This window comes from Pleurodeles waltl, chromosome 12, assembly GCF_031143425.1.
Source record: "Pleurodeles waltl isolate 20211129_DDA chromosome 12, aPleWal1.hap1.20221129, whole genome shotgun sequence".
Lineage (NCBI taxonomy): Eukaryota > Metazoa > Chordata > Amphibia > Caudata > Salamandridae > Pleurodeles > Pleurodeles waltl.
In genome coordinates, this window is record NC_090451.1 from 623180111 (window position 1) to 623200301 (window position 20191).

The 20191-nt window shown below is 43.8% G+C and overlaps 1 protein-coding gene across 1 annotated transcript in view; it reads left to right on the forward strand.

The window, feature by feature from the left end:
- Positions 1-20191, forward strand: part of CASQ1 (calsequestrin 1) — a 118797-nt gene that overhangs the window by 15647 nt on the left and 82959 nt on the right. Inside the window, exon 2 of the mRNA XM_069217978.1 lies at positions 3833-3917. Within this exon, the coding sequence (XP_069074079.1) occupies positions 3833-3917 (85 nt within the window). The remainder of the gene's footprint in view (positions 1-3832; positions 3918-20191) is intronic.

A 20191-nucleotide genomic window follows, 5' to 3' on the forward strand; every position in this document is an offset into this window, starting at 1 on the left:
CCCGGTACATGTTGGCAATAAAGCCAATGTGAGGATGTGCTAGACCACCCCCTATTAAACATGTGGTGCATCACCTGACAAAAACATTGCATTCACTACATCGACATAACCGCTATTTTGCAAGATGTCTAAGCAGTGAGTGGACGTAAGAATAATAATGATATGCCTGACGTAGTAGGCTTTCTAGGAGATGCTGCATTATTGTAAGTCGATAGTCCCAGCTTCTATATTGTGTTATACAACCACTGAAGTTATTGGTGAGCATCCTCACTGGTTCCATCAACCAGGTGGGTAGTTCAGGGGACAGGTGAGCCTTGATGTCGTTGCTGAAGGCTAATGAATGGGCTGCTGTTACCAGTCAGTTTGCTCTTGGTGACTTTGGGACGAGTGATGAATGGAATGTCACATCTTGAGACTTTTCAGACGTGTTGAAAAGTGGGAGCTGAGGGCAATGTTGGGAGTAAAATGGATCTTTACAATATTTATTTATTAATCAAGAAAGTCTCACGATCTGCAATAGCAACATCAGTGTGTCTGCAGAACATCCCAGGCCAAGTAAAATAGTGAGAGACCCTCAACGGTATCAACTGTGCAGCACTGCATAAGTGATCACAACAAAAGATGGGGACAGATGTGTCCATCATTTTAAGTGGAAAATATTGGAAAATCTTCAACCTCTGCGTAAATGTTCTCTGTAGGAACAAAAAGGTAATGTTATCTGTGACGTAAAAAATAGTAACAACACATGGCTCAGTCAGCCCATTCAGACGATTAAGAAACAATAGAAAACTAGCAAATATTGACATAGAACAAAACATAGGATCGAAAAATGGGTGAATGCAGTTAATTAACATGTTTCAGCTTTTTCATTAATTTTACTAGCACTACCTCTGCATATAACAAGGATGGCCCAATACTTTCATATTTGTCTATCACAATTAGAGACTTGATATCAGTGAATACCAAAAAGTGTTTGTGAATAGCTACGATTTGATCCAATTTCAGAATAAATTCGGATATAATCAAATTAGCGCATACGGTGTTCATGAGATATCCCTAAAACCTTTGCTGCTTAAGGGCTTGAATAGCTGAATCCGAATAACTTACACAAGAGGCTTCCAATATCTCCCCGACCCTCCTGAACTTTCAAAATATCTGACTAACCAGCATTGTTTAAAATTTCCCTCCAGACCAAACCACCTTGGACTGATAGTGGTAAACCTTCAGAAGATTGTCACTGCAGCCTCATCTGGGTACACAGTTGCTGATACTACCAATTTTCCATTACTTAATCAAGGATCAGAAAAAAAGCATTTGTATTCCTGGTTACAGACAGTGTAATGCAACAGAGCTTCAATAATGTTTTCCTCATTTCTCTGTTTCTAACCAATATACTGAACCTGTAGAGAGACACAGAATGTGTCTTCTCTTAAAATGACTTATTGACATGTATAAGTGATAGCAGTTGCACAATATCAAACTAGAGAACTTGAAAAATGAGTCAACAGTTTCATGTACAGTAGTAGTAGTCTTTATTCGGTTACATTAAAAAAACATAAAAGCAGAGTAAGTTAAAATACAAGTACAAACACAACCTCACAAAAGAATAAATACATAAGTTAAAAACATAAAAACAATGTGCACATTAATATAAATATGGTATATCCCATTTATCATGAAGTCACAGTCATCACGGGCTATTATAACACAGATACATTGCATTAATAAATCCCATGAAATATTTCATCCACAGACAGTAGGTGGGTAGGCGAAATACAATACTTAATGAGAAAAAAAGTAATTAGCTGACCAACTCAACCTGTGCCTAATTCTCGAGGCATTCATCGGGTATTTAGACAGGGCAAAAACTAGGCAGCCTCTAGTATCACTTTTGAGGATCCGCATGGTGAACCTCAGCTGTCAAGATTCAAGAGCTCGGCAGATAGGTAACTGGTTTCATATAGAAACGGTAAAAAAAAAGAAATGCTCTTCTGTTTCTTCAGAAGCAGACCAGAGTTCTGGGGAGATGCCTGACCCATTCCAGCCACTACAGAAACTGTTAAGTGGCAGGATACAGTATGTCAATAATTAAGAAGCAACGATTTTGCTTGGGGGGGGCTCAATCATACTCATAAAGTCCTCAAAACAAATTTGGTTTTTAAATACCAAAAACCTCATGGCCAAGCTCCCCCTTTTGGCCTTCTGCAACCATAAAGTGCACACAATGGTCCAAAATCTTTCTGTCAGGAGCACTGTAGATTTGTTACTGACATTACAAGGGCTAGTCCACAAATTGCTCATGCCCAAAACGTTTAACCAAGTTTTCACATATTTCAACCAAGGGATACTATTGCTGCATTTGAGCTCCAGAACCTCAGACAATGACTATGAACAAATGAACTGAAGTGGCATTTTATTAGCCCATACTTGCATCCAATAGACCAAAGGTCTCTGAGCCACAACATGAGCGATATTGCACAAGCCATGATCCAGCCGTAAAGGCGTAAGGGGGGTGTTCTGAGGCAGATCCACAACCGACCTGTTCTCTAATTTTTCCAGCCCTCCCAGATGATGACTTCCCCAAAGCTCTGTGCCATAAAGCACGGCACTAACCTCTTTTGCCTGATAGATTTCAACAATTGGTCTAGCTGTTCTGAATCTACATATTTTCCATCTTCTTAGTAATGCAAAACAGATTTGTTGGAGGGAGAGCCGGCTTTTGGCAAGCTGCAGAGACCATGCTAGTGAGTGAGCAAGCCTTACATCCAAATAGTCAAAATCTTTGACTTGCTTGAGATAAGTTCCATCCAACATATTCTTGACAGTTTCACGTATAATGTCTACCATACATTAAAAATAGGACAACATTAGGAGTTGGCCAATTAAATGGGGTGGAAATCCCCAGTCCGGTACTACAGTTACTGAGTGGTATCAGCGTAAGTTTATCAGCCAGTTGAAGAATGCAGACCACAATGGGGCCCTGTATAATGGAGCCATTTAACACATTTTTTCCTTGAATTTCCTGCCATTTTCTGCTCACAAATTCCACCTGATCTAGGCAGGTGAAATTTGTGACTATAAAAACGGGTGGTAATACCTCATGCTATAGTACTAGGTGAAATATTACCACTTGTTAAATCCTCTGCTATAACACATGACACAAGTAATATTTACGCTGAAAACCACACAATACTACCATGCCACACTAAGTAGCGAAGGTTACCTACCTAACAGATTTCTACTGTTCCCATGAAAGCTAATATGGGGTTAGTGGCAATTATTGTTTATTGATACCTACTTTAGAGGAGGATGCTTGAGCACAAATACATTGCCAACATGTGCCATGACAACTTTTACCCAATACTAAAATGTGCCGTAGCATTTATATCATAGCATACTTGTTGTACCATTGCAAGATACCCATGCGATAAGAGATATGAGACAGGGAAAGTACAGGAGATAAAGCATATCTACCAGGTTGCCCCATGTTGTAAGTCGCACCTTCAACTGATCCTGGATTTTTATCCAACAACACACACAAACTTGACCTTATAGTACAATTTTTTAAATGTGAGTCCAAATTTTCAAAATTATGAATACCAAAACACCAGGATCCTGGGGGTGTTAAACATAAATCTAGGGCACTTTTAAAAACTGAAAAAGTAAGAAGTGAGTTTGAGGGAGAAAAACTGTGCCAAAGGTTCCACACATATTGCCTGAAGAATTTTCATTGTGGTCTGAAACATGGCTTCTCCTTTTTCTACGTACACGCTCTGAAACCTTCTCCTTTCTCTCCCTTCCTCTGTCTCTCTTTGTTTCCTCTTCTTCCTAGTTAGCAGCCCAAGTCCTGGAGGATAAAGGCGTGGGCTTTGGCCTCCTGGATGCGGAACATGACGCCTCTGTGGCAAAGAAACTAGGTATGCTTACTAAACTTTTATTTTTCTTCCTCCCTCTCTCTCATTATTTTTTGGGGCTTTGTTGTAGTCATGCTCTGATTCATAATAAATCTCACACCACCTGTGGCTTGGGATGAATCAAAAAATACAGCATGAAAATCATTGTGAAATCTTATTCATTGTGAGACATTTTAATTGGAAACTGGATGAATCAATCAGGCAAATGTTATATTTCAGCCTCTAGTATGTATGCAGTGCAACTGACTGGGCACATATTATCTCACTTCACATCTGTTGTGGCTCTTAAAGATTGCCATTCGTTTCTAGTACAAAAATACTTTATGTAATACTTTATGTAACAGTCGAACAAATATGATGAGAAATGTATCTGAAAATTACAAACGTCTGTCCTTAAAACGTTCACCTATTTTTCAACATTATTTTTCAAAACACCAATATTGCTTTTAATGAACTTTAGCACAACTGTGGGCATAACACTTTAAATCCAGAAACAATGCAATGAAGAGCAATGCCTTATCACTTGTTTATTTGCACACAATTCTCTAATCAAGAGCTTGCAAAACACAGACACTGACAAACATCCCGAAAGTGTTGTCATAATTTCTTTGTGGAAAAAGAAGTAGCATTGTGGGTGTGGTCTGCATCAACTGCAGCACAGCTCTTATTCGCAAATCGTCGTGCAGATATTGGTCGTCACTACTGGCATTACTCACTTTCACAAGTAAATTGCACGATTCATCATGAAAAGTCTGTGGTTTTCTGCCATAATGCGCCAATGTTTATCAACTGCACATCATTAATTTTTACCCACCTCAAAGTGTAAAGAACATGTTTTGTAGCTTGTTTGAGGCCCTAAACCAGAGAAGGTATTTTAAAGTCTGTTCCTTGTAATTTGGCAGTATCCCTCAAGGGATGGTAGTTTGTTGTCATCAGCAGTCCTCTAACCAGTGCTCACCTTGTGTCTACTGGTGCCAGTAGAGGGCATGTATTTCTGAGTATAAGGACAGATATGTGCAAGCTCTACTTACAAATGTAAACGTCATTATAGAGATGTCTCTAAAGTGGTGGAAGCGGGCAGTATTGCACAAGCAGTAGCGCTGCCTGGCACTCTTCCGAGATTATATTTGGGCACCTGCACTGATAGGTTAAAAAATGGAACCCTGCCTCTGCCCTTGCACCAGACATGACCCATGTGTCTATGAGTATACAGGAAATTTGTGTACCGAGCTCATGAATATTATTAGTTAGGGGTCACGTATAGAGACCAGTATAGTGCTGCCATTCCATCACACTGAAACATGTGCCCTTTGGGAATCAGGAGTTTCAATTTGGAATTATCTTGTGCTACACAAAGACTATCAGAATATTAATAAAATAGCCACAGTTTATCTGTGTCTCATACTTTTTCGTGAAATTGGTTCTGTTGTTGCAAGGAACAAATAGTAAGACATAAATGGTTGAATTAGTGCTTCTTAGGAGAATTATTCAGAGTTTCATTTTGGCTGTAACATGAAAACTATAAATCAATATATATAGAAATGAGCCTAGCTGTGCATTAAAGGAGCAAGTGTGGCCTGAACTGCTAGGATGCAGTCACTATGGACGAGGGAAGTTTCCCAAGATGCATTCTGCCTTATTGGGCCTCATCAGTAGGTAACAGCATGAGTTTCTAGGAGCTACATGCCAGGTGATCTCCATCAGACACACACAGACTTCTAATTGAGACAACAAAGAGGGAAGTAGAGAGAGGATATGTGGCTTAATGGCTAGAGCTTCTGACTTTGGAACTGAAAAACCAGGTTCAAATCCTGCCCTCTGAGCAACATCCTGTGATTCTGGGCAAACTGCTTAATCTCCCAGTGCCTAAAAACTATAATGTAATACGGTTCTAATGTAAAGTGTTTTAATGCCCTTTGGCCAATCCAAGTTAATGCATTATGAATCAGCAAAAAATGTGATGGAATTGGGGTTGGGCGTAGGTTTAACCCTTTACCCATAAAGGCACATCAATATTGGAAATTGACATCAGCAAAACTAGGTGAAGTTTTTCATCTTCACCGACTTTGCCAATGCAAAACTCCACTATGCACAGGCCTGCAATCCCAGACTGTTTTCCAGCCATCTGCTGATCTACCTGTAAAGTGTAGGACATCCTGTGGCTCAAAATCAGCTGTGATACTGCAGGTATGGCTTATAGTTTAGCTGGTGCTGCATCTTGGGTGTAAGGGACCTGAGCTCCGGTATGCGTGACGGCCCCCACCACCTTCAAAAACAGCTGCACCATTTACAAAGCCATCAGGACCAGCACCTCTGCCTACATTGCAGGCAAGTGCAGCATCTCTGGTGGTTCTCGGCATACCCACAACCAGACCACTGTCAGACTGCAAACTAAGAAGCGTAATTGGGAGAAAAAAAAACAGGCATCAGGACTTTTCTGTCTTTGCACCAAGGCTCTGGAACAACATTCAGTATAAATAAGGACCATCCTAACCTGGCTCCAAATTAGGAAAGAGTTATGGATCCACCTCTTTAAAGAACACAACATCACAATGCATTGCCATTCTACAAAGGAGCTACCGCTCCTATCACCATTTATACTTGTCTTTGACCCTGTCCAGTGCTCCCTACATTTTGGCTAAGTTCATGTGACAGAAATACCACATATATACAAGGAGTGAGCAACATGCAAATGACCATGCAATGGCAGGTGTATGGTGCATGGGAAATGCAGTAAGGAGAAATCTATAGAGGGTGTCTTTGGGGTCCTGTGCTGCAGGATGCACGGTTTCCAACTGCTATAAAACTCTAGATAAATTGCCTCTCTTTAAAACATTTTTCACATTGAATTTTAGAAAACACATTTGAAGTTGCAAATCTATGGATTTCACAGGTTAGCATAATCCTACATAAATTGCGCTGGAAACATTGGAGATAATACTTTTCCTCCACTGGCTGTAGCACACTCAGGGCCAGTTGTAGGAAAGGTTTTCCCCGTTCTGTGTCTATGGGAAAAAGTGTTTGTACATATGGCCCTCACTGTGTTCTTTGTTTGAGCTAGTCTGCGTGTTATAAAGTTGAATTTATATTACGCAAATAGGTTCGACGATCACCAAGAAAAGTGTTCTCTGGCACGGGCTGCTGGTTGCAGCCCTCTGCACGGGTCAGTGTTGTGTCAGAGTGGATCTTGAGTTTGTTTAATTTTACAGCTGCTATTTCATAGGTCACCTCTCTGTTCATTCCTAGCGCCATGATGGATAAATCTCGGTTTTTATAGCATCATTTCATAAAAAATGCTGGATGGCTGAAAACGGCAACTGTGTAAAATCACTTTGACCAAGAAGTTTTCTACAATAGTGGAATCTGAGTGGCTTTTAAATAGTAGTGACCTTGTACACCGGATACAGCGTGTGGGAAAGAAGGCATGCAGAAAAACTAGAATGTGCGGCAAGTGAGTGATGAGGAAGCAGTAAGAGCGCACACGCAGACAGGAAGGAAGATGGATGGATGAATGGATGGATGGAACTGTCGCAGTAGTAAACTTCATGGTTATTTTAGTTGCAGGAACAACAACAAATAGTTACACTCAGAGAGATGAGTACCTTGACGGGCAAATATAAACCGGATCTAATAAACATATTAGGTTTCTATGGTTTATATTACATTTAGGATTATTTATTGTACAAATCTAAAACACAGTTGCAAACACTTAGTCAATGACCTGCAACAATGTATTGAAAAAACGTTTTGTTGCTAAAAATATTACTTTCTTTGCTGAGGTTTCATCCTCGGTCCTCAGTGAAACCGTAGACTCAAGAAGCGCGCTGGGTGTGTTGCTATAACTTTTAAAACAGGGTGTTCTCCTAATAGCCACGGGAGGGCAATGCAACACCGCTCTTTGGAAAGAACTTATCCAGCTCATATGTGGAAGTTCGATTATTCCCTTTACAAAATACCAAAATGTGCCGAAGATAAACAAAATCTAAGATGATAGTTCTGCTTATCGTTATCGAGTTGCAGTTGAAAGTAGGCAGCTTTGTAATTCTGCAAAGTTGTTATTCTATATGTGGTTACACTTTCAATCTAAATGCAAATGTGCAGATACACATTTTAGTTGCTGAGGTACATTTCTTCTGCACTGATGCTGTTGAAATGGCCACCAGAATGCATTTCCTCAGTAATTTCATGAATGGTAGACTTAGGGCTTCATTTACCAGGCCTTTGCACCACCTCTGCGTCATTTTCTTTAACTCAGTGGGAGCCTTAAGCAGTGCTTTACACTGTGCCATATTTACAAACTGACCCATTGGGCCCAATGTATCAGTTTGTATAGCCTTGGGTCAAATTACACCTGCGCCAGATATAATGCATACAAGCTAGGTGTTCCCCGGGCAAAAAGCCACGCAGAACTGATGGAATGAAATGTATATTTCGCTGCATGGTTCTGCGACTTCACTGCGTCAAAAATTTAATGCAGGCATTAAACTGATGCTGGTCTTTTTTCTATGGGGGCCTTCCATTCATTGCTGGAGTAGCGTCATTTTTTTGCGCTAGTCCAGCAATGAGTCAGTTTAGCGCCACAGATGAGTCAGAATTTCTAACACAGCTGTAGTAACGTGCGCATGGAGCTATGTATAATACAGTGCATCCATGGCGTCGTTAGAGAATCAGGCAGCGCAAGAAATCTGACACATAGGGGTCAGTGCCTCAGATTCTTATAAATGAGGCCCTAACAAGAATCTGTGGGATAAATAAGACTACAAATCCCAGAAGGCAAAGAAAAACAGAACTGGAGTAGTTAGATATCCAAGGACCTGGGAATCTCGGCAGGATTGCAGCCTGTCGCTGTCTGCAGCACGTGGCACAGTGTGCACCTTGAGCTGGTGATTCATTGGCAGTGAGACGTGACTCTCTGGGCACGTGCTCTGGCTCAGATACCGCCTGAAAGAGATCACATCATTTTTGGATCATTTTCTTGCACGACAGCGCTTTCGACACGCGATGTGCTTCGTTTTGAAAGAAAACATGCAGTAGGAAACCGGCTATCCCTGAGCAGGTTAATGTCCCCTAATGCTGAGGCCTATTAAAGTTAAATGTGAGCGTTTCCATAGAGACTCTTATTCTCGTGCTGCCTTCAACAGAGAAAAGATTGCACTATCAGAGGCTTCGGGGCAAATGGGATTTTCTGATCCAGTGGTGCGTGTTTATGTGTTTATGTCTATGTGCTCGTTTGCACACGTATTCCTGCAATTTTAAAATGTGTGTGTGTTGAAAGGGCTGTCTGTATGTATGCGAGCTGGTGTTTGTGTGTCAGTATCTGTGAACTAGTGTACATGAAGTCAACTTTTTTTTTAATAGAATAAAAACATCCCAAGCAAAATGAAGTAAATTTGAGTCATCGCGGAGTTTGCTGGTCAAGGCTGAGGGTGATCAGATTTTTAAAAACAAACTTTGGCAATTCCAAGAGGTCTAACCTATAACTTCAGTAATTAGTGAATATAGGCACGCACTAAGTAATCCCAAAAAAACACTGAAGCTATCCTTGCATTCATGAATTCATTCATTAACCCACCGACTCACTCGGGCACTTTCCCATCCACGGTACAAACACATGTTAAACCAGCCCTGCCGAGTTGCCATGTCCATGTGTGATGTGGCTTATTTAGTTCCTTATAAAACTGGACTGTAGCAGCACAGCACACTTGGACCTGGAAAACTTGGCAGCTATGTTAAACCACACATGCAAGATAAATTAGAACAAAAGAAGAAAAATAAAAATAGCACTTCCTAGGTATGCTTAGTGGTTCAATTCATGCAAGTCCAAATAGTATCAGCAAAGGAAGCCATTACAATTGTGGATGATTCTATATACTGCCTTGTTACTTTTTATCACATACAGTTAGAAACTTGTCCACCTTGAGCCTCCCACCCCCTTCCGCTGTCCCCCAGCTTCCAATTACTTTGCAGGGCAACAAAAGAGAAACACAAAATATATATAAGGGAAAATATAAAACATCAGCAGGAACTGACATGCATTCTGTCACAATTTTCACGGCCTGGATAGCCAGGTGGTACTATCCGTTCTTCCAATCCTTCCTTCCTCGGCTGCCCTTTCCTATGCGCCTAACATGCAGTCTTCCCAGTCTGATCCTCCTCCGAATACTCTACTAATGCCTGAGCCACAGCGCTCAGACCAAGTGGGGGAGATGCAGCAGCAGCCTGGTGGCCAGTACATGGTTGAGGAGTTTCAGATCCACATTCAACATAGAAATTTGCTGGTGTGAGCCCGCCTGCAGAGGACCTTCACCGGGTTTCAGTATTAGGACTATATGGGCTTCACTCATCGAGTCCGGGAGATACACCCTCTCTAACACCTCAGTGTAGACTAGTAACAACCTGTCCACAAGAGTCCCTGAGAAGACATTATAGAATTCTGCCAGGAACCCATCCTCAAGTGATTTGGCATGTTCAAGCCATCCACCGCCGCCAACAATTCCTCCTTGGGGAGACGTGGCAGAGGCAGCTCCGTCAGATATTCTGGAAGTAGATGCGCCTCCATTTCAATACTTGTTCTATATATATATATATATATATATATATATATATATATATATATATACATATATATATATATATATATATATATTACTTAAGTAGGCCACAAAGGGGCCACTGTCAGCAACCTATGTTCTTGCTCTATAGAAAAAAACCTGGAAAGGCACTTGGGTTTCATGGTGTTAACAATCCAGTCCTCAAGGAAGAGGGGCCCTCGGCGGAACTCTTCCTTGAGGACTGGATTGTTAACACCTCTGGTCCAGAAATCCCATGATTGCTCTGGAAATCCCAAGAAGCATAAGTTATTCCTCCTCAAGCCGGCCTCTGCATTTTCCACGCAGTTCTCCATGTGTATTGCACTGCATTTGAGTCCTGCGACCACAGCTTACAAGTCTTTAACCTCCTTTTCAAGAGTAGAAACATCGTCCTCTGCTCCTCTGCTGTGGTGACCCGTTCAACCACTTTGCAAAGGTATATCCACAAATGGTTGATGTCCATGGACATTGCATCTATTTTGAATTCCAGCACTGACTGGAACACAGTATCACTGCAAAAAACCTCAGCAATGTCAGGTGTTCGCTCCACATGCTCCTGTATCATCCTGGAGCTCTGTCTATCTTGGGGGCAGGGACTGCATACTGTGTTAAGGTGTAAGCCTGCACAGCTTTAGTACCCTTATCTTTCACCATTTTGGTCTCTGTAAAAGCATGTGCTTGTGGGCCGGTCTATCCCTGTACCCAGCATTTTCCCAGTATGGCAATTGCCCTACTGCAATTCCCCTTCAGGCTGCCACTCACATGCCAGCTCCGGCCTCCCCCACATCCACGATCCAATGGCACAGCTGCAAGGTAAGTCAATGTATTCACAGAAATACTGTACTTAAGCTGCAGGGAAGATACAGTGGGGCAAGTCCAGTAGTCTCAGTGGCCCCAAATGGGCTTCAGCACCTGTCAGCAATCTCCTCCAGGTGGTTAGTCCATATTATTCGGCCACCTAGTGCACTGGGGGGAGAGAACCAGTCTATATTACAATGCCCAAGTTTAGCTGCTTTTAGGAGTAGGCTCCTCTATTGTTTCCAAAAGCCCAGCCTCAAAGGATGAGACCCATCACTTCTTTCTCATGGGGGGATACTGGCCCACGATCATCCATGCCAGGGGCACTCACCATATTCTGCGGTTCACAGCCTGTCTGCCGAAGAGATCTCCCCACGTGAGAATGGCTGTGATTGGTATTTATTGCCGCACCGCACCTTCCCTCATGGTCACCGCCTGGCAGTCAAGCAACAAAGTAGGACACTGGCTGTTCCTCATCTGAATAGTAGTCAGCGGGGGCTCCAGCTTCCCCTGCAGGCTTGGTGCCGGATCAATCTCCACGACATGGAGCACGGTGATTCCTTATTGGCACTCTGCGGCCACAAGTCCTGTGCGGGCCTTTCCCGTAGCTCTCTTGCAGTAGGCCACCCTCCATCCAACAGGTCTGCCTTGTTCCACTCTTCCGAACGGGTGCTCCCTGCCTGGCTGGGGGACCGCGGCCCACCATCCGGATTCAAGCCCACAGGAGCAAGGTGTCTCAGGTCACTCCCAGGTAACGCTGACCGTCGGGTGCACCATGCAGCTGCAGGCCTCATTCGCGGCCCGACACAGGATCTTTTCTGGCGTCACATACCTCTGGGAGCAAAAGTGCCCTCCCCGCAGGGTCAGTATATTGGGGTGCAGAGGCATTCTCCCCAGGAATTCTGGTTGTGTTGAGCCTCAGAATGATGCAGAATTTCAGCGTCCATACCGAGAACCTCAACGGGGCACGTCTACTCGGCCATCATTGGGCCAGCTTGCAATGATAGATTTCCTAATGTATCATTGTTTTAGATATCCAAGAAGGCTGACAGACTTTGAAGCAATTTGTTAGCCATCTTAGACTGATAAACAAAGGTACAATATGGACAATACCATTTCAGGATATCTGCATGATTTAGAAGCAGTGGTCCAGCGGGATGCAATGCATTGCAGATGAAATGAGCAGCAAGCAAGAGCCCCAGCAGCACTAACTGGGCAACTGCAAGATACTCTAAAAAATCAAATAAAAAAAGTAGAAGGAAATGAACAAATGCAGACCTATATAAGCAGAAAGTGGAAAACTAAAGGACTAACCCATCAATCATGGCACAGAATCCCACTCATTTTCAGGCAGGGATGCACATGTGATCAGACAAAGTGCTGTTTCTCTGAGAGCTATAGAACAAATGGCTGAAGTGGGGTGACCCCCCCTCCCCGCATGCTATATACTGTCATGGATGGAATCAGGGTGGAAATGGCACTCATGCTAGTGGTATAGAGGGCTGTTCCAAAGAACCTTTATGGCTTTTTATATATGTGTAGGAAAATGGAGTATTACGCAGTGAGGCTGGTTAGGCTTCGCCATGCAATACTCTCACAATACCCCAGTGATGGGCCTTTGAATTCACACTAATGAATCCCAAGCTCAGTCCTGGTAGTGTGGCAAAGAGCAGTCAGGCTTTACTAGAGAAACATGTGTTAAGTATTTCAGAGTTCCAACATAGATGATAAGTAATTGACATGACTCAAAAGAAATCCAACACCAACTTATAAAAATAAAGCTGATTTTATATCAATTTAGACACAAAAACACAGTAAATCAGATATATTTAAGCAGACTTATAGATTTGAGGGTGAAAATAAAATCAGTACATTTACAAGCTGTTAAATGTTACCATTGCGGTCAATAGGAAAGATCACTGGTGACACTTAGGCGGTCATTCTGACTGCGGCGGGCGGCGGTCGCCGCCCGCCATGCGGTTACCGCCGAATGACCGCTCCGCGGTCAGGAGACTGCGGCGGCCATTCTGGCTTTCCCGCTGGGCCGGCGGGCGACCACCAAAAGGCCACCCGCCGGCCCAGCGGGAAAGCCCCTGCAACCAGGATGCCGGCTCCGAATGGAGCCGGCGGAGTTGCAGGGGTGCGACGGGTGCAGTGGCAGGGCCCCCAGGGGCCCCACGACACCCGTTCCCACCATCCTGGTTCTGGCGGTGAAAACCGCAAGAAACAGGCTGGCGGGAAGGGGGTCGGAATCCCCATGGCGGCGCTGCAAGCAGCGCCGCCATGGAGGATTCCCTGGGCCAGGGGAAAACCGGCGGGAAACCGCCGGTTCCCCTTTCCTGACCGCGGCTTTACCGCCGCGGTCAGAATAGCCCAGGAAGCACCGCCAGCCTGTTGGCAGTGCTTCCGCTGCCCTCCGCCCTGGCGGTCAGAGACCGCCAGGGTTGGAATGAGGGCCTTAGTCACTTGTGGGGTGAGTTCAGAGGAACTCACTGGTGGATAAGGTTGTGCGGGTCCCAGTTCCGAGCTTCTACAGTCAAACCAATTTTACCTGGCTCATGGGACCTGGATGCAGAGGTGTCCTGGCTTTCCTGGGTGCTGAACACGGGAGCCGCAGGTGCTGAAAAATGGTACCTGTGACACTTGGTCACTTGCAGGTCAAGTTTGTAGGAGCCAATTGAGGGTTAAGCTTGTGTGGGCCCCTGGACCAGGATTCACCAGGCAGAACAACTCCACCTAGCTTGGGTGTCTCTGGTGCACAGGTGTGCTTGCTATCCATGGTGTTCAACGGAAGCTGCAGATGCTAGTTTCACCACTGAGATTGTGCGGGTGAGGAAGCAGATGCAAAAACTCGACAACAGAGCCCATGGTGATGTCAGAGGAAGGTGTTGCAGTGTGCCCTTGAGTTGCAGCGTCAAGTAAAGGTGGTGATGACCAGACTGGCCATCAACAAGCCTTGGCAGTGGTAAGGCGGAGGAAAATCTATCTCCCCTTCCAGAGGTCCAGTGGAAAATGGTAGCTGGCTGTAACTTGGCAGGGAGTTTGTCCACAATTCCCGAAGTGCACTGCACCACCTATCTTTTGGGTGAGCCCTCAAATGGTCCTATGGCCAGCACTTTGGATCCGGTAGGGTCTTTTTACCTGCAGTGAGCAGGGGCCTAGTGGCACTAGTCCATGGGAGTCTTGTCTTGACTTTAGCTCACAAAGGGTTCTTCCTGGGGAAATCAGACTTTGGTCCAGGACAAGTCGCAGTCGAGCATTTCCAGGAAGGTTGCCACAGGATCAAGGTTTCATGCCTTCATTAGTGCAGGCTCCTGTTGTGACCGGTGCGGTTCTTCTTTTGTCCTTACTTTGCAAGTTGTTGCAGATCTGAGGTTCTGTTGCCAGGGAGCCCCCTAAATGGAGGATTTAAGTGTGTTAGGTGTGGGGGTGTAAGTACTAGCCCCAGTGGCTAATTTGCCCCTGAGGTGACCACATCCAGTGGGTTGTGGCACAACACCTTTTCCACCTAGAACCCTCTATTTTGCCACTTTTCAAGATGGTAGAAGTCTTCCACTGCTGTACAGACTGGGCTGCCCACTCTAGAGGTGTGACCAGCCTTCTGGGGGTGTATGTCTCCTGACTAACTAACTTTCCCGCCTGCCCAGGTGCAAATGTGACTGGGGCAGGGGAATGCTTTGTCTTCCACTGGGGGACAGCCTGCTTGCATATCAGAGGCAGTGTTCCCTTTGAAGCTCAATGTACTAGTCTAGTATGACCCTCTTGTCATCCAGGCCATTGTCCTGACTCATGAGAGTGTTCATAATACTGCAAAGGCGGTCTGAATCCTATCTTGCCAGCGGCAGCTGCAAGCTGGCAGCCAGAGCACAGGAACTGAGGTACCCCGGTGGGCAACCTCTAAGGTTACTCTCTGAGTCTATGCCACATCGCCCTTGACGTGAGATTCATGTCAAGGATGATGAGGCACCTTGTTTGATACCAAACATGACCCATTATGGCGGTACCATAATGAAGCTGGCAACCTCGGGTTTGTCCGGGTGCCAGTCCATGTTATTCTATGTACTGTCAGTCATTTATAGTAGCCTGTAATGGAAAAGGCCACTATTGGGACATATAAGCTTGGACTTATTTGTCCACACCTTTAATAAAATCCACCTTGCATCCTTGGCTCAGGAGGTCTTCCTTAGAGCTGACTGAAATGTATTAATGATAGTTTTGGGGCTGTGCCAGACAGGGGAGCAGTTTGCGCTGCTCCTTCAGTCTGCAATGGCAGGTCTGCTGTCATTGGTTTACTTGGTTCGCTCAGGGTGGCACAAACAGTGCTTCAGGCCCTATTGACCCTTTTAACACACATGCCCTGGGTACCACTGGTACCATATTCCAGGGACTTATAAGGGGATAAAAGTACTTGCCAATTGGGGAACCAATTCAAATTTACTAAGTTAGGGAGAGAACACTGGGACTTGGGTAGCAGACTCCAGTGCACTTTCAGAGCCCTAAACCGGCAGCTAGTGTTCCAAATGGGGCAAAAGGTGGGGGTAACCTGCAACAAGCCTGTTTTCCAATGTATGCATCTATATGCAGGTATATATTTTTCATTTTTCATTTTTCCTGTATAGGAAGATTCTGACAGAATTAAACTGTTCAAGTTGTCCTAAATGGATCTAGCAAGGATTATCAGAGAGCAGATTTTCTAATCCCCAGGTTAAAAACAAAGGGGGTAACTAACACCAAAACCAAATCCTTAGTTTAGTAAGATAATTAGTGGCATTCCAAGTAACAAATACCTGTTTAAAGTCTATAACAGAGCGTGAAAATAAGCCACTGTTTAGGCCCTTTGGCTTAATATATGCATTTTATAGTCACTAAGTCAGATTTACCGCCTTTGTTGTAACTTTTCATAACAGATCATTACTTCTGATGTGACGTTTCCAAAATGAACTGATCGAGTTTTATCTTTATCTTTTCAAGTTGGCTTGTTTCCATAAGCATATATATTGCTATATTGAGCAAATTGTTTACCAAATTTATAACAAAATCCTCACTCTCATGCAGAATTTTCAGATTTAAAAAAATGTTTCTAGTTAAAATGGATCAAAATGTACTACATAAAAGCGCCACACGTGGTGCTGTAATGGGACAGAACCTTTTACTGCCCTCCGTTCAGTTGGTGAAGTTTTTGTTTGGGTGTTAACCTGGTAACGTTAAGGTGTAACGTTTGTCCAGACAGTATTAATGCTGTGTTAAAATGACAACATAGAAAAATAATATTGCCTCAGTATAGGCTGCCTTACGTCCCATAACTTGCCTTTTCCTGTCACCTACTTTAATCAGCTCTGTTAATCAGTTAGTCCTCAATGCTAGAGAATTCCAGTGATGTTGATATTATGGTCATTTTTGGATGATATAAGCAAACATCCCAGGCTACCTCTCTCTCAGGCAGTGGAAGGCTGAATTTTCAGCACAATGACTATGGTCTCATGTTACACACAAATCATACAACTGGCAGATTTTCCGCAAACTGAGTGAAGTGTGTTTAATTTCTGTAATGGTTTGCAAATTTAATTTAACTAAAAGAAAACTGTGCTGGATGAGCCAATCCTGAAATGTGACGGCCACAGACACAAAGAGGTCCACGTTACAGATACAAATACAACGTAGGGCATTTGTAGTGTAGTGTAAAATACTCAATGTGTACGTTTTATAGTGACTGAGGGTGTTGTGGAATTTCGCTAAGGGATTTTAAATATTTAGGATAAGAATGAGGGGAATTGGTGGCTCTGTCAGATAATTATTTAATCATGTTAGGGGTGACTACAAACTGGTGGCTCAACTAGACAGTATGTAAGATGGATGGCTGCTATGTCAGATAAGAGTGGAACATGGAAGGCTAGCTCTCTTAGTTAAGGGTGGGAGATGGAAGGATGGCTCACTAAGGTAAGGGTGGAAGGGTGGCTCATCAGGTACAGATGGAAGATAGAAGAATGGCCCAGTCAAGTACGCATGGAAGAAGAAAGATGGCTCAGTCAGATAACAGTGGAAGACGAAAGGATGGCTCAGTAAGGTAAGGGTTGAAGGTGGAAGGGTGGCCCAGTCAAGTAAGGGTTGAATTTGGAAGGATGACCCAGTCAGACAAGAGTGGAAGGTGGAAAGATGGCTTACACAGAAAAGGGTGGGAGATTAATTAGGGTCCTTCAGATAAGGGTGGAAAATGAAAGGATTTCTCAGTCTGATACGGATGGGCTTTGGATTGGATACTCACTTAAGGGTGAACGTTGGATGGGTGGGTTAGTCATGTAAGGGTGGAAGATGGATGGATGACCCTGCTTTGGAAAGTGCAAGATGGGTGGATTGTTCAGTAAGGATCAGAGATGCAGGAATGGCTCAGTCATGTGAAGAAGGATGAATGGCCTGGTAGGTAAGGTGGAAGGCAGATGGATGACCGAGCCACGAAGGTGCAGGATGGGTGGGTGTCTCAGTCAACGACTGAAAATAGAAGGGTGGCTTAGGTAAAGATGAAAGGGGAGAAAGTGCCTCTGCCATTTAAGGGTGAAAGATGATTAATTGCTCTGTCATTCAAGGGTTGGATTGCAATCACTGCAGTAAGGTAATTTACAGCAACGCATTATACCATCCAATTGTAGCAGCTAATCCTACCATTTTCCCTTTTGTGAGTTGTATGCAGACGTCACAGATGAGTCTGCTCTGAACTTTACGAACTCTTGGAAACATGAGTAGACCCTAATCAATCATCTTATAAATATCCTATTACACATACCCACAAAACACCTAAAATGTTATGTTATGTTATGTTACATTATGCTATGCTATGCTATGTAATGTCATGTTGTTATGCCATGTAATGTTATATTATGTTAGGTTGTTATGATATGTGATGTGATGCTATGTTATGTTGGGCTATGCTATGTGTAAATTAAACAATACATCACAGAAGAAGAGGAAATTATACCGAACACTTTTGTTAGTAACTTTAGTTTTGGATCTGGGATGATAGGGTGAGAGCTGCTGCTTCTTTGCGATTGGCCGGGCCTTAAATGTATCCCAGACCAGCTGCGTCATGGAAGCATCAGTGCGCATAGAAACAGAAGAATGTTTTATGAAAGAAAGTAGGTTCGAGAACATTAAAATAATATACTCAATGACAAGACATTGAGAAAAGGATGGTCTTGGGAGTTTGTGGTGAAGTGTGGTGCATTCCTGAGAGATGGGCACGGGGACCACAAATCATGAGCTGTGTACCTGAGAGGATGTGCAGCCCTCCCTGTGGGGCAGGAGCTCTAGGTCTAAATTTGGCGATCTCCATCCATAGCGTCTTGTTATAATCATGGGAGAGAAAGCAGACCTCTGCAGTGTTAGAGTTTTAATGCATCGTTTTGGGCAATCTGAATTACATGTTATCCCACGGTATACTATTATGGCCACTGCTCGGGGCTATACTGGTCATTAAAGGCCCTCTACCCAACTTCTGGATTTGACCTCCACCACAGACCTTAACAACCAGGACAGTCAAGGTAAAAGAGCAATAATGCCATTTGAGTACTCTGCCCACTTGGGGTACAATGTTCTAAATTAAAGGGGCCACTCAACCTTGACAAAAAATACCTCCTCTTTTCCCAGCTCTGCAGCTCTAACGATCACCAAAAAAGGCGCCTAGAATGTTCCTCTGATGCTATCTGCTTGAGCTCTAATGTGACATTACTTGCTGCGTGCTCACTGCAGTCAAAGGAAAACAGAAAAGCAAACATTGGAATATTGAAGCTGCCACTATAATCCTTCAACCATGTTCTTCACTTCAAGTGATTAGTTATACGCCCACGAGTATAGCACCGAGCGGGTCTCTTATGCAACTTGCGCTTGTGCAAAAGGTGCAAACTATTGACTCATGCAAAAGAAAGCCGGGGCTACAGCAGGACATTTTGGCATGACACCCTCTCTTGACTCTGCAGTGGACAGTACTCAAGCTGCAGCCCACACAGACGGCTAGGGGTGTATTGGTCTGGTGGGAAATCTCAGATTTGCTCACATGCTGGGGCCACAGTTGAAGTGGGTGAAATTACTGTAAAATATTCACACAATTATGCCAAACTACATGAAATTTCACTTGTGAAATGAAAATGTGCATGGAAATGTTCAAGGAAATCATGCAAATTTCCATGCAAAACCACAGAATCTATGTGTCCGAATCTCACACGGAAAAGGTATGTCAGGGAGTTCTTTACTTTCTTTACTTTCAAAAGACTGATTAAAGGAGAAAATGTCCCTCAACCACGATTATTTTCAAGAGCGGCTGGTGACCTTTCAAAGTGGTGGGCGAGTTAAGTGCCCCACCACCTCCAAAAAACAAAAACACTTTTCCAGCCCTACAAAAGCCCATACTAAAAAAAAAAAAAAACTCCCTCAAAAGCCCAAATAAAAACAACCCCTACCTCCAAAATAAAACAAACACAAACTAAAGTGCATGCATTACACATTTTATATTAATTAAATAAAATTAAATTGTACTTGCGCATAGGCTCTGCGTCCTCCTCACTGTTCTTCCGAAGACTGTGAAACAAAGAACCCCCCAACCAATCCAGACGCTGCTCTCATGCTGTCAGTCAGCATGAGATCAGTGCCAGGATTGTATGGAGCAGGTTGGCCTGATGCTCCTTCGGGCCCTAGAGGCCTGTGCTTGGTCTCCACCCAAGACAGCTGGGTGGAGAGCTTGAAAGTGTGCATGTCACTTCGGCCGGTGCAAGACAGCCGGCCAGTGACATGGGCACTTTGAAGTGTCTGGCTACGACTACTCCTTTCGGCAGCAGAGGGCAAGCCCTCCTCGCTCAGGGGGGGCAGGCTGGCGGCTGCCGTGCGCCTCAGTTAAAAATAAAA